Source organism: Manis javanica, chromosome 2 (assembly GCF_040802235.1).
Source record: "Manis javanica isolate MJ-LG chromosome 2, MJ_LKY, whole genome shotgun sequence".
NCBI classification, from domain to species: domain Eukaryota; kingdom Metazoa; phylum Chordata; class Mammalia; order Pholidota; family Manidae; genus Manis; species Manis javanica.
Window position 1 is genome coordinate 161,499,197 of NC_133157.1, and position 23,910 is coordinate 161,523,106.

The 23,910-nt window shown below is 35.0% G+C and overlaps 1 protein-coding gene and 1 pseudogene across 1 annotated transcript; both read right to left on the bottom strand.

Annotated features, from left to right (window-relative positions):
* Window positions 1-4,443: 4,443 nt before the first annotated feature.
* On the bottom strand, window positions 4,444-21,998 carry ELOC (elongin C). The gene is made up of 4 exons (XM_017666460.3): window positions 21,897-21,998; window positions 12,943-12,997; window positions 8,680-8,823; window positions 4,444-4,661 (listed from the first exon to the last, which is right to left on the bottom strand). The coding sequence occupies exons 2-4, from the start codon at window positions 12,944-12,946 to the stop codon at window positions 4,471-4,473; spliced, it is 339 nt and encodes a 112-aa protein (XP_017521949.1). The 5' UTR covers window positions 12,947-12,997; window positions 21,897-21,998; the 3' UTR covers window positions 4,444-4,470.
* Window positions 4,782-4,882, bottom strand: LOC118968342 (U6 spliceosomal RNA; annotated as a pseudogene).
* Window positions 21,999-23,910: the final 1,912 nt, after the last annotated feature.

The following is a 23,910-nucleotide window of genomic DNA, read 5'->3' on the forward strand; positions in this document are numbered from 1 at the left end:
TTTCCATATTTTGCCAAGTAACAAAATTCTGGAAGCACAATGTTTAAACCCTGTTTACTTTGAGCAAAGTAACAGAGATAGTGTCTCACATTATAAGACAGCAATTTTATAAAACCCATTTGAATTACAATTTGATGCAGCTGTCTTACGTTTAATTTTGTGCCATGCTACCTTAGCCAGATTATTTCAGTATATACATGTTTTCCTGACCCAGTCTGGGTACTCACCTTTATTCAGTAGGTTTATATCAAAAACTTTTATTGATTATTGCAAAACATTTAAAGAAAAAGCATTTCCTACCATTGAGACTATTCAAAAGAACATTTATTGTAAGCTCTAACGTCAGTTCCAGAACCATTCTGAGCAACAGCCCTACTAAGTTAAAGATGATGTTCATTTGGAATGAAATGTTATATATATTTCAAAGCATTTATTTTGTAGGCACATCTCATGCATTGACTCCCTACCTCAATTCCACCATTTCAGTACTTTATATATTGTTTACACCAATACTATAACAAACATGACTTCCTTTTTTGGATATAGCAAATAGGTCATCCCTAATATCTCACTGCAAATTAGCTCGTGACCTTGGACAATCAAAAATTTTGTCTTGGATCCTCATTTAAACAAAAATCAACAACAAAAAGGAACGTATTGGCTGATTCAAATGACAACTGAATGAAGCTAAAAAAATACGCCTTTTCAAAAACAGTTGAAGGGAATTATGGAAAGACAAAAATTGTCTTTGATGGTCTGCAGAAAATATTTTTCAATTCAAAATTATACTTGAGATGAGTGCAGAGCCTCTTGAAATTTTCCAGAGCACAAACAACTCTACTTTGACTTGAAAGTAAAATATATTTGGTAAGTCTGCATTAAAATTTAATATGCCTGTACTTAAAACCCTACTATATAAAAAAAATTCTAACAGTGGATCTGGGTCAGTTGGTATACATAGGCAGATTTAATCACCAGCTTTACTTCATGCATGATATAAAAGAAAATGTTGGTTAAAAGATTTTAGGTACTTCTGATTGAACAAAAAGTCATGAAATTTGGATTTTTATCCTAAATGGTCATCTTATGCATGCTTCTCCAAATAATAAGTAGATCCTATTATAAATAAAGATCTTAGCATATGTATGTAAATGTGACAGGACATTTTTATATTAAAAATGACTGTAAGCACGTATCAATATGAAAGGGGACAAATCTAACTCTGATACATCTGTGTCCCGTGTTGACAGTAATAATATAAACACAAAATTTACAGAACATTTGATGATTAAAACTAAGTTCTATCTCAAAGTAACTTGAAAATTCTCCCCCATAAAAAAACTTGGGGGAGGGGTGGAGACCAACTAGGGAATGTGGAGGAAGAAAACTGAATATTCTACAGGACATTGGAAAAAAAAAAGTCTTGTTTTCAATTAGTGATATTTGAAGTAAATAAATTACGTATGTACCTAATTCAGCATAAGTTACTAAATTAGAGTATGACTAAAAAATTAGTTTCAGGTTGACCTAGTATGAAGCTGGCACATAAATTTCCCTTTACATCAGGTATAACCACAGCTAAAACTTGATCTTTACATAGCAAACAATAGAAAACTACAAGGATTCTGAACTCATTAAATGTATTTCATACTGATGTGTTAATATTTAATGCTTAATCAAAGGCAGCAAAACTGAAATTGAGTACTATTAAAGAGATGTAGCAAGAAAGCCATTTTCTTTCTCATTTATAATTCTAATCTGATCATCTGTAATGTTATAATCTTAGATTTAAGCAGTATCCAAAAACACAATATTTTGTTCATTAAAAAAAAGTGGTAAACATCACCCTATTGATGTGCAACATGCTGATTTCCTAGATGTGAAATTAAGGCCCAGTTATTTGTCCAAGATCACATAGCTAATTAGCATAAGGTGTCAGACTTTTTAACTCCCAGTTTTGTGCTCTAATTACTGAAATATTTCTAGGATAACAAATACTTGTTTAAACCAACAAACTATTATAATATTTAAGAGGTTAGCCTAACAGGAACGTAAAATTTTAGCACAAATATGACTGGCCTAGAATTAAACTAGGTTTATATATTACAAATAAAACACCATATATATAAAATCAATGGCATCTATTGATTTCCACATCTTAAATGTTTTATCAGACTTAGATATAACCAATCAGAAACTCAAATCTGGATACATCCAAGCTTTGTTGATTTGTATGAAATTTCCTCTATATAGACAGGAATTACTAGGGTTAGTTTAAATACTGTTCAATCTTTAATAACAGTAATTTTATGTTATTTCTCTGAATATTTGCACTATTTTGAAATAATTGATAAACTTAAAACAACTCACACTGACAGCTCCATACATTACAAGATGTCTCTAAATGTATTTTTCTTTTTAACATGAGCTGAATTTACTGCTTATAATAAATTATATTTCTCAATACAACTAAGAGTCTTCAAAAGCATGGAGACTGCTATTTGTCAATAACTGCAAGAAAGGCAATCTAAAAGAATAATAACCTAGACAGTACAAAAATGAAATACTAACTGAAATGAAATAAAAGATTTTGTACTAATTTCTGTGCAGAAAAAAAATACTGGGGAGATTTGCATATAATCTAAAAAATGAACTACCTACCAAGAGTCAGAAAACTTATTTCAATGCTACATATAAAATTATCTCTTAAATGTAACCAAATAAAAATTCCTGCTATTTAATTACATGGCAAGGTATCCTGAAGCAAATACTTCAATGAATTCTCAGAAAAAGAGAAGGCTAGAAAGATCAAACATCAAGTGTTCATCAAACCTTTCATTAAACAGAACCTTTATTAACACATGAATATCATTTTTTGCCCCAAGATATACAGGTTTTCCTAATCTTTAGTTCTATTTAAATATTTTAAACTTAAGGTTACTTCTAGATCTTAACACACACAGTAACCTACTAAAATTGGTCAAAGTAAACTTTATTCTAGCTATCACCTTGACCTTTAAGATTATCATTTAGGTTTATAAACTGCCATTATTTGTCACCAAGTAGAATAAAATTCTTGTACTTGATAACCTTTCACATCAAAATACGTACCAGTATGTCTCAGAAGTTACTAAAATATATACAATTAACATTAATATTTAATTGCTTTCAATAAGCTGGAACATATATAATGTTAAGTCTTTCAAGAAGAAAAATTGCTTTTATACATCTTGGTTTATAGATTTTGCAGGTTCCAAAAAACTAGTCCATATTAAGCCAGTCTTGAAGAACTAATCTAAAGACAAATTTATAGACCCTGACAGCTGACAGCTTTATCTTACTATTACGAGACAATAAAAATCCAACTCCAGCACTTCTTTTCTCATGCCTAAGCAGAGATGCTGTCATCGTTTTTCAAATTTTTTTGTCTGCAAGTTGGATTTCAGTAGAAGTTCCACACGTTATGGGTATCATATTTATTGGGACATACTTTAATTAATATAAGATAATTCATATACTATGTCAAAGTGCATTATAAGATTTGCACTGCATCCCCACATTTTTCATCTTTTACAGTATTTCAGTTGGACAGAGGAAGACTGGAATAGTTCAGAAAAGTCTAGCTTTTAAGATCTGGATAAAGTTCATAATGAGTCTTTTAAAACACACTTAAATAATCAGAAGTGTAATCACAAGGGACTATGTAAAAAGAATGAGTATTGCAAAAGCAGCTTTATAGTGAATGAAAGTACAGTATTTTGGATTGGTCACAATGCACATGAAATCAATCATGTAATATACTTGTTGACCATGTGGCTACAGTTCCAAAAGTCACTGCTCCAAAAGCTGTACCTAGTAATCTTCCAAAATTGTTTTAAAATATAAAATAAAGTTCTTAAATCGTAGCAATAAACAAAAAAGATAAGATACACTTAAACAATACTGCATTTTATCAAAAGACACATAAGAAACTTCAACTCTTATGTCTTTGACAATTATAAAAATCAATGTTCTAAGTTACGAACATATTTATAATGTAATTATTTGCATAACTCTACTAATGCTAATGACAGCTGTAAGACCCAAATAGATTTTTAAAAACACTGAAAACATAAAAATATGTAGCCCAGTATTTACCTGTTGAAAACGTTCATTTATGCCTACATTTCAGCATTTACTCTATCACCACTAATCTAATTTAAAAAATCACATCCAAAGTATAAGGCAAAACCACCTATGAATTGGCGTACTTGTTTATTTCTGAATTTGTGAAAATGTCCTTAATTTGTTGATGTAGCAAACAAACGTCAACTCTGGTTGCTATGCAAAAGAACAGAAGATAATCTGCTTTGCAATGAACTTTAAAGTTCAATTGCACACAGACAACATGCTATATATGAAAAAATTACTAACTGAACTACAAGTATTAAATACTGAAAAAAGTTAACAGTTTATTATAATTTATTTTATTTAACAATCTAGGAAGTTCGCAGCCATCAGCAGTTCCAGTGCAATTTCAGGTGCAATTGGGAATTCAGGAATCTCTGTGGAGCTGTTAGTGTAGCGAACCTTGTAGGTAAAATACATGCATACTTTTGATAGCACATGTGAAGGGATCTCTCTAAAATTGACTTCATTAGTTTCATTCTCAGCAAACTGACCTGTAAAAGAAAGGAATATGTTTGTTACGGGCTGAACTGTGTTCTTCCTTCAGAATTTGTATTTAGAGATAGAGGTTTTTTTTTTCTTTTTTTACTTTTTTTCTGTTCAGGAAGAATTTAAAAAATATAGAACATTTCAAATATTTGTATCATTCTTATGCAGGCATCATGCTAAAATTCTGTGTACTAACACAATTTTAGTGTAAGTGCTGCCCAAGCAAGCATGGAGATAGGGCCTTTAAAGAGGTAACTAAGGCAAGATGGGGTTATTAGGTTGGGCCCTAATCCAGTGTGACTAGTAACCTTATAATAGGAGATCAGTCACAGACACACACAGAGGGAAGAAAATGTGAAGACACAGGGAGAAGACAGCCATCTGTAAGGCAGGGAGGACTCAGAAGAAACCAACCCTGCCAAAACTTTTATCTCAACTTTCTTCCCTCCAGAATTGTGAGAAAATAAATTTGTTTTTAAATCACCCAGTTTATAGTACTTAGTTATGGCAGCCCTAGCAAACTTATCAGTGAAAAGAATAAACCCAACTAACATCAAATGAAATATCTAACACTGATTTCTGAACATTAACATAAAATCTTTAAGATTTGGGATTCATTAAGACTGACTTAAAAAATTCTATCTTTGTCCAAAAGTTTGTCTTAAATATCTTTTACTAAGAATCCTGATGGCATGAATAGTAAAGGGTGAATAGGACATAAGAAAGCTAAATCTTTCAGAAGATTCAGCTTACAGAATCAAGTTTCTATGGCTCATCAGGTGCCCTGTGCTATACTGAACTGCCATGAAAAAGTAAGTGAAATAGTATTAAAATATTTTCAAGGATGTAAATCTACTGTTTCTCTATTTAGTTTTTAAAAATATGATCATGTTAATGAGATCTCCTAAGCTACTTCCCTTTAATAACACTTTATAAACTCTAGTGATCTCTTAAAAGACTTCTTTAGCTATCCATAAGTTAAGCCATTTAGCCTTTATTATAGGAATGAAATATCTTCTTAGCATTCTAGTACTAGGTACTGTGCACTGAATATAAAAGGGAGGAAAATATAGTTTCTGAGCCTGTATTTCAAAAGGTTTCTAATTGTCTAACAATAAAAAGGAGAGCAGGATGCAGCAAATGAGGTAAATCACAGCAGTGAGGTAACTTTGGCTTGCCAATAACTAACTCTTTCTTGAATATATGTATATTACCAATAGGTACTTACTAAGCCTTTGATGCCAAACATTGTTTTCTTTTCAGATGAAATTCAGACAGCATAAAATTTACCATTTTAAGTGTACAATTCATGTTGGGCAACCACCCACTCTATGTAGTTCCAAAACATTTCATCACCCCAAAATAAAACACCAGAAGTTTTAAGCAATTACTCCCCATTTCTCCAACCCCAAAGACTCTAGAAAACACCAGTTTACTTTTTCTATCTTTATGAAGAACTAATTCAAAAATTAGTTTTGGGCTGAAAGTTTGATGTTTTGAAGATACAACTCTTGTTTTTAAATTAAGAGATCAAGATTATGAAAAGCAAAAATCCTTTAATTTTTAATTAAAAATTTTCTGGCATTTGTGATTTTTTTCCCTAAAGTATGTCCAAGCTCTGTCCAGTATTAAAATCTAAAAGCAATGGGTAAATCTAGGAGCAATGAGTACTGCTAACACCCAGACTGGGATCTCTAAATATCATTTTCCATTAAAAGAAAATAGGCTCTTTGGAAAAATGGATTGAGCCTGTCTTGTTATTATAGGAAGTAGTATAGCTATCCTTACAGAAAGTAGTATAGCTATCCAAGATTATGGAGCCATGTCAAAAGGACACAGGAGCCAACCTGATCTGGCTCCTTCTAGTGTAAAAGGAGCAAATGGAACAATTTGACCATCAGTAAGAAGGACTGCACCACAATAGAAAACATCAACTACAGAAAGTCACAAGTTGTTAATGATATGCAAAAAAACAAACAACATGATACTCTTTACTACTGGAGGATGCTGGAGAACCAATTCATTACTCTAAAAAATTATTATGTAAAGGAAAAAAAAAATCAAGGATTTATCTTTTTCTTTCCTGTACAGAATGTATTTCAGGGTAACCAAATAGTTCTTATTTATAGGAGAATTCTAACTAATACATGAAAAAGAAATTGTTGAAGTAGAAAGTCACTGTTTTTTTAATTCCAAATAAGGTAAACCTCAGCAATAATCACAATGAATGCCAAAACCATGAAAATCTGACTGGGGAACTGCTCATGGACATATCAACATGATAACCTTGGTACCCATTAATCAATCTTGACATTGTTAGAAGATGTGATACATAGGAATACAATAGTACCAACTAAGTATTTTTGCCTAGAAAAATGAACAGGATTATAATCAAGCCTCTAGAATTCTGAGTTTCTAAGATGTTACTATTAAGTTTAATCCAGATGTGGACATTACACAAATAACCTTGTTTCTCTGTAAAACTGATGGTCTGAAAAGAAAGGGAGGATGCATGTCAGGGATTTGCTTAAAATACTCCTGAAAAAGAAAAAGTAGAGATAATCGATTAAGACAAGATTGGCAAAATGGTGGTAACTACTGGAGCTGGCTGATGGTAAAGAGGTATTTTATACTATTCCTTCTACTTCTGTATATGTTTTTAAATCTCCATAGTAAAAAAAGGAATTGCAAGGGACCCCAAATAGCCAAAACAATCTTGGAAAGAAAGACAAAGTTGTAGGTCTCACACTTCCCAATTTGAAAATACTACACAAAGCTACCATAATCAAAATAGTGTAGTAATGGCATAAGGGAAGTTATGTAAGATCAGTGGAATGTAACAGAGAGCCTATAAATAAACCCACAATCTGTGGTTAACTGATTCTCAGCAAGAGTGCCAAGACCATTCGATGGGGGAAAGAATGGTCTGTTTAACAAATGGTACTGGGATGTCTACATGCAAAAGAATGAAGCGAATTATTAACTCACACCATATACAAAAGTTAACTTAAAATCAAAGACCTAAATGTTAACAGCTAAAACCATAGAATTCTTAGAAGGAAACATATGGGTAAATCTTCATGACACTGGATTTGGCAATGGATTTTTAGACAGGCCTCCAAAAAACAGAAACAAAAGGGGAAATAGATAAATTGGACTTAATCAAAATAAAAAACCTGTGCATCCAAAGACACATCAAGAAAAAGACAACCTACAGAACCAGAGAAAATATTTGCAAGTCATGTATCTGATAAAGGTCTAGTGCCCAGAATTTATAAAGAACTCTGGCAAGTCAACAACAAAAAGACCAATAACCTAATGAAAAAATGCATGACAGACTTGAACAGATATTTATCCTAAGAGGATATAAGAAAGGTCAGTAAGCACATGAAGAGATGTTCAACATCATTAGTCATTAGAGAAATGCTAATCAAAACCACAATAAGATACCACTTCACACCCATTCAGATGGCTAGAATAAAAAAAAATAGAAAACATCAAGTGCTAGTGAGGATGTGGAGAACATTCACATAGCTGGTAAGAATGTAAAATGGTTCAGCCACTGTACAAACATTGGCATTTCCTCTAAACATGTTCCAGAAATTCCAACCCTCCAGAAAAATTTTTGAGGTAAAAAAAAAAAATTACCTCAAAGGGAAAAAAAAGTTAAGAATATATATCTGGAAGGCAGTAACTTCTACAGATGAATTTCATATGTAACTAGGAGCATAAATCACCAATCAGGATTCTGTAGTGAAGAAGTTAACCACAGAAACTAACGTAGAGAAATGATCTTTCCTATTACGAAAATAATCAATTTGATCTTAACTGAAAACTAGGGTAACACTGGAAACAGGATATGGCAGAAACCAATTTTTTCCAATCAACATATTCATGCAATAATGTTAGAACAGTTATTGTGTCTTTATTTTAAAGCTGTGATCATTGAATTCAACTTAAAAACACACTCGCCAAATACTAAAAGTGAAGGTATGTTAAGAGAAAATAAAGAAATATAACTACCTGGGCCACTCAACATGGCTTTTATTGTTCCCGATGTTAGTGCATGTTCTCTTTTTACAATAAATTCATGACCATCTGAAGATATCAACTTGACATACATGGCATCTGGGCCTTCACAGCCACCGTAGGTTTTTTCTTCTCCATCTAAAGTAAATAGTAAACTGATTTTTGAATCACAAAATTTATTAAAAATAAACAGGTTTTCCAAGGTTAGTATTTAAGTAACTCAGACCAAACACGTTTCAGGAGCTACTAGCCAGCAACATGTTGGTTTTTAACTCCTTGTTTTATTAATCTCTAAACATTTTCCAATATCAGGATAAACTCTACAAAGGTGTTACTGTAGATGATAATTTATTTTCAAGTACTTTTGAAAAATATTTCCGTACTTTTCAAGGAAAAATTAACAATTTTTTGTGAACTACAGCAGCACACTGAAACTTGAAAACTAAAGCAAAATATTCAATAGCAAAACTTTAATTCTGAAATACTCATTTTAAAAATAAGATCACAGCATGTTTATGAATGTTTGTATGCCATGTGAGCTCAACTTCTGATAAGCCCCAAATTCTAAGTTAAGGCTTCCGTTACACAGCACTCTACTCTTGATCCATGAAAATAATGCTCAAAACATTTTGTTGCCCAGTTTAAATTACTGCATGACCGAAGTGATGAGCTGACCCAAGTAGAGGTGAGAAACTAGAGTGCATAGATGTTACTCTGCTACCAACTACCCCCACTGCTGCCATGCGGGCTTTAGCCACAGTATCTAGCTCCAAGTAACTTTTAGAGACAGTATGTATTTTTGTATATCCCTTTAAGATCTTTCCTCACATATATAACTTTCATAATTTTATAATGACAGAATATTAATTTTTATGGTTATCAATATCTGAAAGAAAGTATCTTAAGGCATATTCTAAAAAGTTAGGAAACTCTATAAGTACAGAGGATGAAGCTGAAGTACTGTTCAACCACAAACATCCACTTACTCATTTATTTGTTAATAATCAGTTTAGAAATTCCTAAAATTAAGAATATCAAAATTACTTATGTATCACTGCTGTCAAAAATGCTTGATCTGAATCTAATCAGGAGGAAACACTCGAGACAAATCTAAGCTTAAAAGTGTCATGAAAGACCTCACTTCTCACCCTACTCCCCAATCTCCCACATAGGGAACTGTTTAAAAGGGATTAAGGAAACTAATTAAGGCAGTAAGTGATCCTTGTTTGGATTCATTCAGAATACAGATATACCTTAGAGATACTGAGGGTTCTGTTCTAGACCACCACAATAAAGCAGACATCACAATAAAGTGAATCAAATCAATTTTCAGGTTTCCCAGTGCATATAAAATTCGTTTACACTCTTTCGTAATCTATTAAGTGTGCAGCAGCATTATGTCTAAAAAAAAAGTACATACCTTAATTAAAAAATACTTCGCTGCTGAAAAATGCTAACAATCATTTGAGCTTTTACCGAGTCATTATCTTTTTGCTAGTGGAGGGTCTTGCCTCCATGTTGATGGCTTGCTGAATGAATGACCAGGGTGGTGGTTTTGAAGGTTGGGTGGCTGTGACAATCTCTTAAAATAAGACAATGAATGAGGTTTACTGCATCCTTTGTTACTGACTCTTCCTTTCATGAATGATTTCTCTATATCACGTGTTGCTGTTTTATAGCATTACCAACAGTAGGGTAGGACTCCTTTCAAAATTGGAGTCAGTCCTCCCAAGCCCTGCCCATGCTTTATCAATTAAGTTTATATAATAGTCTAAATCTTTCATTGTTATTTCAACAATCAACACAGCATCTTCACCAGCAATAGGTTCTATCTCAAGATACCGTTTTTTTTTTGCTCATCCAAAGCAACTCCTCATACATTCATGTTTTATCATGAGATTGCAGAAATTCAGTCAAATCTTCTGGCTCCACTTGTAATTCTAGTTCTATTTCCACCAAATCTGCAGTTCTACTGAAGTCTTGAACCTCCTCAAAGCCATTCATGAGCGTTGGAATCAACCTCTTCCCATCCTATTAATGTTGGCATTTTGACCTCTTCCCATGAGTCACAAATGTTCTTAATGGCATACAGAATGATGAGTCCTTTCCAGTTTTCAGTTGACTCTGTCCAGATCCACCAAAGCAATCACTATTTACAGCTGCTATAGCTTATGAAATATATTAACTCATAAGATTTCAAAGTCAAAATTAATCCTTGATCTATGGGCTACAGAATGGATGTTAAATTTTATCAGGCATGTAAACAATACTAATCTCATTGTAGAACTCCATCAGAACTCTTGAGTGGCCAGGTACATTGTCAATGAGTGGTAATATTTTGAAAGGAATCTTTTTTTTAAACAGTTGTCCAAACAGTGGGCTTCAAATATTTAGTGAATCATGTTGTAAACAGGTGTTGTCACCCAGTCTTTCTTGCTCCATTTACTATACAGAGCACAGGCAGAGTAGATTTGGCATCATTTTTAAGGGTCCTATAATTTTTAGAATGGCAAATGAGCATTGGCTTCAACTTGAAGTCACCAGCTGCATTAGCTCCTAACAGGAGAGTCAGCTTGTCCTTTGAAGCTTTGAAGCTAGGCATTGCCTTCTCTTTTATAGCTAGAAGTCCTAGATGGCGTCTTTTTACAATAAAAGCCTATTTCATCCTTATTGAGAATCTATTTTCAATGTTGTAGCCACCTCAACTAGTTATCCTAGCTAGATCTTCTGGTTAACTTGCTGTAGTTTCTCCATCAGCACTTGCTGCTTCACTTGAGCTTTCATGTTATGGAGATGGCTTCCTTACTTAAACCTCATGAACCAACCTCTGCAAGCTTCAAACTTTTCTTCGGTAGTTTCCTTACCTCATTAGAATTGAAGAGAGTTGGGGCCTCACTCTGGATTAGGCTTTGGATGACAGGAATGTTATGGCTCATTTCATCTCTCCAGGCCACTAAAACTTTCTCCCTATCAGCAACAGGTTGTTTTGCTTTCTTATCTTTCATGTGTTCACTGGAGGAACACTTTTAATTTCCTTCAAGAACTTTTCCTTTGCATTCACAACTTGACTGTTTGGCACAAGAGACCTAGCTTCGCCTGTCTTGGCTTTTGACATGCCTTCCTCACTAAGCTTAATCATTTCTAGCTTTTAATTCAAAGTGAGAAATGTGCAACTCTTCCTTTTACTTGAACACTTAAAAGCCATTGTATTCTTATTAACTGGCCTAATTTCCATACTATTGTGCCTCAGGGAATAGGGGAATTCATGGAGAGGGAGAAAGACGGGAATAGTTGGTGGGTGGAGCAGTCAGACCACACCCAGTATTTCTTAAGTTCACTGTCTTATGTGTACACATGATTCAAGTGCCCCAAAACAATTATAATAGTAACATCAAAGATCACTGATCATTATAATATAGTAATAATGAAAATGTCTGAAATATTGCAAAAATTATCAAAATGTGACAAAGAGACATGAAATGAGCAAATGTTGTTGGAAAAATGGCACCTGCCAACAGACAAGCTCTATGCGGGGTTACCACAAACCTTCAATTTGTAAAAAGCACAGTACCTGCAAAGCACAATAAAGCAAAGAAGAATAAAACAAGGTATGCCTGTAATAAACCCACTGTAAAGAATACTACTGAAACAACTGGGAAATTTAGAACATGGTCTGAATTAGGAGATACATGCTCAAGTATTTAGGTGTCAAGTGTTCTATGTACAACTAAGTAAGTGGTATAGGAAAAAAGTGTGTGTGTATAAATATACACACCTACACACAGGGAAGGCTAATATGGCAATACATTAATTGGTGAAGGACATATAGTATATTGTTCTTGCAATTTTTCATAATAAAAAGCAATGGGGGCTCATAAAGAAGCAAGTAACTTCTAATTATAGGCTATTCAAGCATACAGATATTTGGCAGTTTTTGCCACTTTCTGAGAAAAATTCAAAATCAATTATTAAATTATACTTCTAGTATTTTTTTGCAACCTAAACCATTTTATATCTGTTGGGAATGTTTCTGATTTCTTAAGGTACAATTACTCACCAATCACAAATTACACTCAACACAATAATAGTATCTGTTTTTCAGAAATATATAGTAAACATAAGCTGTTGATTTAAACAAAGAATTTCAGTCTACTCTGACCATCTTCTTACTTGTATTCACTGATGTCAAAAGGCCAATCTGAGAAGAAAAACCAGCTTCTAATAGTTGGAATACCAAACCACTTTTATATAACTTACCCATTATGTTCGTAACAAAATTCTACTTCGCTTCCACAGGAACTTTAGTAGTTTCCTGAAAATATAACAATGCTGTATTAATGTTGGAATAACATGTTTTCACTCATTATTTAATATGTCCTGGGTGTTACAAGTTTAAGGACTCTCTTTTTGCTATGTGAGTTTCCCAGCCTCCACAATAGGAACAGTATCAAGTTTCTGAACATCTGAGAAAAGATGATCACCTCTAGGACAGTAAAGTCTAAATCCGTATTTGTTTTTTTATTTTTCCTTTAAGTTTTAACTATTCCGACAAGTTAAAAAATACAGTTGTTCCTTAGGAGCTGAACTGAACTTAAAGGAGATCATTGGCCTTCATCATCTTTGTATACTGTATCTAATGGACACTGGTAGACACTAAAGCAAGTATTTGCTCAATGAATGACAACAGGATAAATTCAAGGACATTAAACAGCTTTCATGAAAATGAAAAAGGTAAGGTTTGCCCTCTTATGGAAATGTGCACATCTAAATTTTACTGTTCCATCCTTTCTGCAATAGGTTACCAAAGTTCTGAACTATAACAAAGTGGTAAAAAATGCTAATTTTCTGAGAGATCTTCAATTTTACAAAATAGTATGATTGCTAAAGGGAAAAGGACTCATGTTTTCAGTAATTTGTACTTTCACTGCATTTCCTCAAAGGAGGATTTTACTTAGACCAGTATTATTTTTTATGTCATTATTATGAAAACTGCATATCCTAATTATCCTCTTCTCTAAGAAATTCCTGACAAGTATTTTAATTCTAGCCTTAAGGGAAGAGCCAAGAAAATGAACCATAACATTTTAGAGCAAGAAATGAACTTGGAGATAACCTATATAATCCCTCACCTTAAAAAATGATGTAATTCATGTATAGAGAGCGGATGACTTGTTCTAGGTAATGTGAGAGGAAGAAAAATCAAATCCATTTGTCTAGAATGCTTGTTAAATATGGAGGGAGGTATTTAAAGCAAATATCTTTTTTTATAGTGAGATATTTTTATAGTGAGATAAAGGCAGCAGGGGCAATGTAACTTTACCAACAATTTGATGGCCTAATAAGAAGTAAACAAACATTGAACTAAATGCCTTAGATACATTATCTTATTTTAAAATAACACTCTCACAGAGGAATTATTCCCCCTGACTTAGTGATGAAGAAAAATGCAGAGGCTGCTACTTGCTCAAAGCTTCCACAGATTAAGTGGCAGAGAGAGCATGAGGCTTTAAATGCAAGTCCACACTCCCTTCTGTTATCCCATACCATAGTAAAAAATTCTGGCTCCTATTAAAACTTTTCCACCACTGCTGGGAGCTGCTGATAAAAATCATTAGATAGTTATCTAAAATTTAAAAGCAGTACTATGCTATCATATGATAATAGTAAGCAATTAAAAAATTCATCAGTCATTATTTTCTTCTCTTCATACTGCTTTGTAATCATTCTTCTAATGAACAAAAAAAGAAAAAAACGCTGGAAAAGCTAGAACAAGAATTTCAAGTGCCAACTTTTCTATCTCAAAAATCTCCAGAGTAAAACATCCAGGATGTTTACTTAATCAGCAGTAGCTAAGCAACCATGTAAAGTCACATCACAGAAGCCCTTTGGGTAGCAACAGTTTCTTTACAGACTTCTTAATATAAGCCAGTTCCACCATTTATACAACAGAATTAAAGTGGGCAGTGGGTGGTGGGGGACTCCTCATCAGTAACAAAGAAAGAGTGTATCAGCAGTAATAGTTAACAGTAAATCCTAATTCCTAGGTAGAAGTTAAAATACTTGAAATATGATTAAACTGGGACTTAACCCACAAATTACCTATAAAAATCGAAGTTTAGAGTTACAAAAATCTCTGTGAACATTTGAACATCTATTCCATAACTGAGCGGAGTAAAATCAAGAGGTTGAGTAATTCACTAGGCAGAAGAGAGCATGAACAAATGTCTGAGATGTCACTATGCTTTTATAGTGTTATATATAAACATTACTTTTATTCTTTTTAAGTTTTGGAAACAAATTCTAGGTGAGCCTGGTACCTACACTAAAATTAGTTTTGAGTTTAGTATCATTGAACATTGAAGATCTTTGAATAGCCCATCCCTTTTCTGATTTGAACATAGTAAATGTCCTTTAGTGTGTATGAATATAGTATATGACTTGAATAAAGTATATAAACCTTATCATAAATTACTACATTGGTTTCTAGACTATATTCTGTTCCATCAGTCTGTTTATACCTGACCAACATTGCCATGATTTTAATTTCAACAGTGTGGCACACATGTTTTTGCTAAATGGTTGGACAAGTCCCCATTTTGTCATTACATTATCTCATGTTAGGTCTTCTTTTGGGTACTTCATAGTTTTTATTATGAATGGGATCTGTTTTCTTATACTTACTGAAAGGTGATTGCTGGGGTTTTAAAGAAAAGCCTTTAAATTTGGTAAGTTGATCTTGTATCCCATGATCTTTGTAGAGCTCTAAAATTAGTTCTAATGGTTTTTCTGCTGACTGCTTGGATTACTAGATAGCGACAGCTGCAAATCTATTCTTTGTTATCTTTCTTTTTACTATGGAAAAATAATAAGGTTAGATGTCTAACTGACATCACTCACAAAAATACACTACAGATTAAAGAAGCAAATGTAAAAAAATTCCCACAACTCTGGAAAAATTGCATAAGAAAAATAGATATAGCTCATAGGCCAGTATAAAAATGCTTGATCCCAATGGTAATTAGGAAAATGCAAATTAAAACATTAAAACGCGCTAAGAATCAAGTGTTAGAGGAAAGGGGAAAGATGATGCTAATAAGCAGCACAACTGCTTGGAAAGCATTAGGAGATTGAGGCGGCCAGCAACTCTCCTTGGCATCTGTTTTTTAGGGAAACACTGGCGATGTGTGCAACAGCAACCATCAGAATATTTACTCTAATATGGTATAAATGAAAAACTGAAAAATTTTTTGAAATAAGCTAAGTAGAAAAGTACAGCTGTACTTATGAAATATTGTGTGGCAGTGAAAAGGAGTAAATTAAATCTATACATATAATGGAATGGAAATATTACCAATGTAAACTGTTAATTTTTTACAAAGCAGGTACGAATGACAGGTAGTTAGATGCCATTTATGTAAAACAATGTATTCGCCTACTGATCTCATGTTTTTTGAAGATAAATAAAATGTATAAAAATACATGTTTGAAAGTGTGAAAAACTAGAAAGCTTTGATTGAAAACTGATTTTTAAAAAGAAACAAATGTGTAGAACCAAGCAGCTCATGAAGGGAATAGTGGTCCGTCAGCCTGATTATTAGTTCTTAATTATATGTACGAATATGATTAATTTGGCAAAGTAATTACATTAGCCAAAATTACCTAATGTTCAGTCTTATTAGAAGAAGCAAGAAGAGAGGCTTTGGCCACATAACACAAATTGACAGAAATTAGGATATAATTCCAAAAACATAAAAATATTCTGCCTAGAATGTGCTTAGAGTGTCACTGAATTTATATCTCATTGCAACTTAAATTCTCATTCTGGCCTAGTCAACTTAAAACAATGTTCTTACGCTTAACTCTTGTGTAGGCAATCTAATACTTTCGACAAATAGCACGCATTCCCCATTTTTCTCCTCCATTTTGGAACTTATAGTTTTCTCCAGTATTAGACACAAACGCTTATCTTGTAAGCATGTCTTTTTAGATGTATTTTCTCTCCCTAACTAGGTGTTAAGTTTCCACAAGACATTAAAGTTCTTTATGACCCACTTATTCAGCACAATGGTAATTACGTGGTAATGTTAACAAAGTGAAGCTCCATACAATAATCTGCACATAGGCAGTATTATCCTGAGCTTTCTAACATAATAAAATTATTCAATGGTACAATGTTTTTGACCAAGATTGATTCTTTTCATGTTTTTCCTTAATGTTGGTATTTAATAAACTTGGAACTTCTAGATAACGACACAATTGTTCTTTCTAGAAAACATCTATTTTAGTTTGTTGAAGTATTTTGGGTTATACTGAGTGGAAGGAGTGACTAAGGAAGAAAATGGTATTCTATCTTCAAAACAGAACTTAGTCAATATGAATTCTAATTTTTAAGGCAATTTTTATTTTAAAGACTTCCAGGATATACCCACGTTTTGTGAAATTGTGATAACCAAAACATCAGTCCCACAATTTTACACCCATTACCATAAGTTGTAATGCAAGTGTATGAAACATTTATTTCTGGAATTTTGCTTCCTAGAATTTAGTAATCTGACAATGTTAAGTATCTGGTAATATCCTCAATTCTCCTAGGGTTGAACTTGCTCTCAAAACATCCCTAGGCTTCAGAACATGTTTGGTTCACAGCAGCAGTCTACAGTAGGTCAAAGAGGGAATTTCTTTGCTTTTGCTCAGTCTATTAGGTAGGTCATTGAAAGTAAAAGCACTGACCTCAATTTTCAATCTATTTTTGATGGCTAGCAATTAGTTGTTGCCTTAAATGGTAAAGTTTTTACTACTGAAATAATGACTCACCTAATAATACCTAGTAATTCAGCTGTATTATAGTATTTCATCAGTAGGGCCTTGATTTCTCATAATATGCCCTCACACCTGTCAGTACTATGATCTGCTTGTCATGATGAACTGTGGGGCTTTAGGAAATCTGATTAGAAAAATTATGATACTTAAGAACTCTGTTTTAGACTGGTCACAAATAATCAATCAGAAATACTACAGGGTGGTGTGGACTACAAGAAATAATCAGCATTAACGATTCTACATGGTTCCCAGATACACTGTGAATGATGGTTCATGTGAATGATGAGTTATGTATGTTTTAGTAAGCAGTTTCATATGAAATTATAAATGGTAAAAAAATGATAAACACAACTTTCCTAAATCTTTACACAGGAAAAGTGATTCAAAACATATACCTAGAAAGGCAAATCCCTTCAATAAATTAAGCTAGAAAAACTGGTTATCTATATGGACACAAGAGCCTCATGTTCAGAGTTAAACTTCAAAGGTAAAATAATAAAGCTACTAGAAGAAAACACAGAATATGTTCATGACCATCAGTGAAGGCAAAGATTTCTTGAGAAGATACAGAAAGAACATGTCATAATAGAAAAATATTGGTTAAGTTGGATTTCATCAAAATAAAAAACTTCCGCTCATCAAAAAACTCGTGAAGAAAATGAAGAAAATGAAAAGGCAAGCCAGAAACTGGGAGAAATTATTCACAACACGTATCTGACAAAGGATTTGTATCCATAATAATTAAAAACTTCTAGAAATCAGTAACAAAAAACACCCTAGTTAAAAACTGGGCAGAAGACTTGAACAGATACTTTACATTCAAAAGTGCTAAAATTAAAAAGTGTCAACAGTAAGTGTCTGAGAGGATGTGGAACAAATGAACTCCCATATATTGCTGATGCTAATGTAAAGTGGCAATCATTTTGGAAAGCTGTTTACAGTTTCTTAAAAAAGTTAAACATACTTCTATCTTATGACCTAGTAATTCCATTTGTAGGTATTATTCCCAGACATAATTTTCCACAAAACAACTTTTACAAAAAATATTCACAGCAACTTTATTCATAAACAGGAAACTACCCATATGACGCATAAGTTGTGATATATTCATACAGAGAACACTATTCACAACAGAAAGGGACACGCTACTGATATACAAGATATGGATGAATATCAAAAACAGTGGGAAAACAAACAAAAAAGAACATTCTGTATCATTCCATTTATATGAAATTCTAGAACAGGCAAAACAAACTTACAATGATAGATCGGTGGTTGTTTCTGGATGAGGAATGATTAGAAAGGAGCATGAGGCAACTTTCTAAAGTGATAAAAATGTTGACTCTTGATAACCATTTGTGAAAACTAAACGGAACACTAAGCATACATGAAACATTAATTATATCTCAATTTTTTAAAAGTAAGGCTAGAGTATGTTTTTTAAAAATCTCTGATGGTTTTCCTTAAATTAAGATATCGTTCACTTGAATGATATGCTTTTCCACCTCATTAACCTTTCAAAAGACACTTATGTTGGAAATAAAACTAACCCAAATTCTGGATGGTAAGAGACGGGAATATAGGAGTTTGGCAGTCCCAAAGGAAGTAAATCTGGGATTAGGAATTTGTTAAGTGACTGGCCATAAAAGGAAAGTAGCTTTTGATCTGGGTTTCTCAATGGATGGAGGTGTTTTACCTGGTTGAACTCTAAGGAAGGGACGATCCAGGAAAAGCAAACAGTATGAGCCCAGTTGCCGGGGTGGTGGTGGGGTAGGGGTATACAAAAAGTGCCTCAGTGTTATTGGAAGTCCACATACGAATTTCTACTCTCTGAATTTCTCAGGCCCAGACAGGTTACATGATAAGGCTTCTGTCTTCATGTCCCAAATAAGGAACTGGGCTAAAACTGTCTTAAAGTCCCTTCCAGTTCTACCATTTCATGACTTAAACCCATTTGAAATTCATCCTCTCTCTACAACAAATGCCTGTAATTCCCAATTTCCCATCTTTACTAAGCAGTCATTCCCACACAACACAGGATTTAAGGGCTTTAGGGCACTGCATTCCCAGAGTCCGTCTGCCTTACCTCTGTAAACTACCTAATCTCCCTCCTAGACAATGATTACCAAACTCCTTTGTTTTGGTTTAAAAAGTATAAGCAAATACTTCCACTATATAGTGTATATATTATTATAGAGTCAATATTATAAAATGATTTTTAAAAACCTTTGAATGAGGGCTGACAAAAAATGTCAAACACAAATTCTGACCTTGGTTAAGAGGTCACCAGGACTGTCACCTTGCATGTTTCATAGTCCTTATGCCCACTCTGTCCTCTTTAATGTAGCTACTCACCAAATCCCAGCCTTGGACAAACCAATTCCCTGCCTAACTCAGGCCTCAACCAAAGAGCTGGATGTGGCTGGAGAAAAGATACAACGATTTTGACTGGTCTCAGCTTTAAATTCAGGACCACACACTTTAAATAGGTACCTGGCAGTTGTGGTGCTCTTTCTAGTAAACTGGCTTTCCTACTCTGAGAAAATGATAGCTTCTCCTAAACCTCTAACACCTCTCTCCTTCTTGCCCTAATAACCACTTATTTCATCAAGAAATTGGAAACAAATCACTTCAATTGCCTTGTCTTTCCACCTTCATTCCCCCTGCATCTATATGCCATATACTTTGTCCTGTTTCAAAAGCTGAATAAAAACCGGCTTTCGTATCCAAGGTCAACCTTTGCACTTATGCAAGCACATTTGTCCAAGGATTCTGTCTTGCCATTATTCCTATCAACTCATCAAAATGCTGTAACATCCTCACTACCATCAAAATTAGACACACCATCCTAGTCACTCTTAGTCAACTCTAATCTTAATATAATTTCTTCACATTTATCACCACCTGAAACTATATTTGATTATATACATATATGTGTGTGTGTGTGTGTGTGTGTGTGTACACACACACACACACACACACACACTCTCTCTCTCTCTCTTATCTCCTCTCTTTTCTCAAGCTCCGTGAGGGCAGGCCTATTACAGTGCCTGGTATATAGCAATGCTCAATTAACATTTCTTGAGTGAATGGTAGTTTTCTTAATTACCAAGGCTTGAAATTTCAGGCCTCACTGGATGGGCTTTTTCTGATTTTATTTAACAATGGAACAACACACATTTAAGACAGGTTGGCTAAAATGCATTGACATGTATTGGTACAAATGCAAAGACTTTCCAGACTTATTTTTCAGTAATGAAAAATCTACCAAAAAACTCCAAACAAGCACTTTATAAGATATATATTATTTCAGAACTTGATAGGAGGCTGATTTTAACTTCTGACTACAAACTACTGCCTAATTATATTATATAATTATCATAAAGTAATGAAATTGGCATCCTCCATTTGAAGTAAATTGAAGTAACTATACATATATTTCGGAATAGTAGTTATTAAATCTCATACTTAAGAAAAAAGAATACTAATTTAAAAATTAAATAGGAACCCAGTATCACTGACAATAAACAATATTTACGATTACAGAGACCATTGCTGTTTTCTAGCAATTTTATCTCCAGAATAAGTGAATCCGTGTGAACTGTAATGTTTCAACATCATGAATTATGTAATTATAATGTAAATGAGTTCAGAGATGTATTTTAGTCCCCTAGACAAAAGGAAACAGCTATTGGGGATCAAAAGACAAATGTGGCAGTTTGAAAACGAGGTTTTAAAACTCTAAGGCATTTCAGTTGTTTTCTACACTGAAGGTGATGCAGAACAGAAATGCTCACACTAATGACACAAACTCCACAGCTGTATGTTACTAAAGAGGTTTTAGTTCCATAAAAGAAACTTAATGGCCACTGTACTTGACACTAGGTACCTCCTTTCAGACAAAACTGGGAGGTGGATGCACGACAGCCCCAAACTACCAAGTCAGACAGAGATCGCCCAACAAGTTGCCCACAAGGTAAACCTCTCGGAGTCCCGCAGCTGGAAAGAGAGAGGACCCTCTCCCGTGACTGAGGACTGACTAAGAAAAGAACGAATGGGCCTGCACAGTGGGAAAGCAAAGAAGAAAAGCGACAGGCGGCCACGCTCCTAACTCCAACCTCCCCGCGCTCGGTCCAAAGCAAGACCAGGCCGCCGCCCCTCCTTCCACCCTTTCCTAAACCCACCAAGCAGCGCCGGAAAAGGTCCCGCCGCCCTCTTCTCCCCTCCCCCAAACCAGGAGCAGTGGAGGCCCGGAGAGGTTAAGGGCTTCCCTTCCTTCCCCGCCCAAATGGAAAAGGGTGGGAAGTGGGAGTGAGAGTGCGCCCAGTGCGAGCATTTCTCGTCCTCCTCGAGGACCCTGAGCTCCGTTCCCATCCCAGCCCAAGACTCACTCGTCCGTCCCGCAGCCACCGCGCCAGATCCCCGCGCACCGCCACAGCCCCTAACTCCCCCCCCCACCCCCAGAAGCCTGCCGCCGTGGGTTCCGGGGCAGTTGGAAGAATCACTTCCGGCGGGTCACGGACGCTTTCTACGACGCGCGGGAGATTAGTACCTGGGGGCTGATTCGGCAGCCCACTTCCGTCTACAGGAAGCTCCCTCCTCCCTTCTCCCACGATACCACTGGCCATTGTCGGAAGACGCCTGGCAAATCTCACCAATCCCATTGTGGGTCTTCTGATTCCCAGAATGCAACACCCATGCGGATCCAATTTCCTCAGGGAACCCATCCTCAAAAGAGGCTGTCAGATCTCTGGGGCCATACTGCATCCTGGGACTTGTAGTTTCTGTTCCAGGGTGTTATGATTTTCTGGTAATTTTAGAGGTTGGCCTACCTTTGGTTGTGGGCGGGGTGTTCGTGGGAGGGATTACGCATGCAGATCGGAGATTATCTACAGAGAAAAGGCTGGAAGTATAGAGTGCGGTTTCTATGCTAACAAGATCGTGCTGCTTATGAAGCAGCATCTATCATCTGTGAAAAGTTGCAGTGCATGTTGAAGAGCGTCTCAACTGTTCGCGCAGCTTGCCTCATTTCCTCTCTTCCCGGTATCGTTCAAAGTTTATCGAAAACTAACCACGCCTCCCCACCCCTCACGCCCCCGTGCCTCCCTCACCTCCCATCCCCATCCCAGCTCGGGGATTGCTCAGTTTTCCTAGATTCTGAAATCATTCACAGGAATTTCAGGCGTCTGCCACTTATGATAATGAGTGCTGAGACCACCTTTGTCACTCCATGCCTCTTCTGTCCCCGCACCTTTCCTTTCTCGCTCTTTGTCTCTGTCTCTCCCCGCCTATCGTTTTACACGCTTTCCTGTGGTTAAATTCAGGCACCTTTCCAGGATGACTAAAACAGCTAAATAAAGTTCACCCTCTGTTTATGCGACTGGCACAAAGGGAATGTTAGGACCAAGACGCTCACCGTTGCAAATTGCCCAACTAGGCACTCTTGTCTAACAATGTCCACAGAGGGACAACAGATATAGGCGATCCCAAGTTAGCTGACCTAATTAATGACTTTTGCCAGAAAAGACTTTTTTTTGTCCATTTGTCAGATAAAAGGTATTGCTTTTTACCTACAGACTCTCCTGGGTTAACTTTTAAAGCCTTTGCCAAATTTTTTTTAAAGTTTTTTTGGTTGTAATGATAGCTCATAATAGAGTTTCGTGGATTTGGGCTGAGAAGAAGTTTTAGGTCCATTTCTAATCATACATTTTCTCCTTTACTTCAGAAGTGTTTTCTCCCCTTCTGTTTTGCGCTTTTCCTCACTGTATTATCACCCTCTAAAAGATCACTCTTAGTTGCCTAGAGAATGATAGAATTTTCCAGGTAAGGATACCGAGGATAGCTAATGCCAGATTTAGGGCAAGAATCTAGAACTATTTTTTTCTTTTATGCAAAATTTTACTTTGTTTTAGAATTCTGCTCATGTAATCACTCATAATACATGCTATTGTAAAAATACAGAAATTGCAGAAAAGTTTGTTTTTTCCATGTGTTTTACATAATCATTCTGTATATATATATGGTTCTGTATAATGTTTGCTTTCTAACTTAATACACCTCGTAACCAAACCTCTGTTATGAAAATCTCCATAAGCATCAATTTTACTGGCTGCATAAAATTACATTGTCTAAATGCCAAATGATTTCCCTCATTTGTGGAGTATAACAATGAAGCAAAACTGAAGGAACAAAATGGCAGCAGACTCAGAGACTCCAAGAATGAACTAGTGGTTACCAAAGGGGAGGGGTGTGGGAGGGCGGATGCTGAGGGAGGGAGAAGGGGATTGAGGGGTATTATGTTTAGTACACATGGTGTGGGGGATCACGGGGGGAACAGTGTAGCACAGAGTAGGCAAATAGTGGATCTGTTGCATCTTACTACACTGATGGATAATAACTGCACTG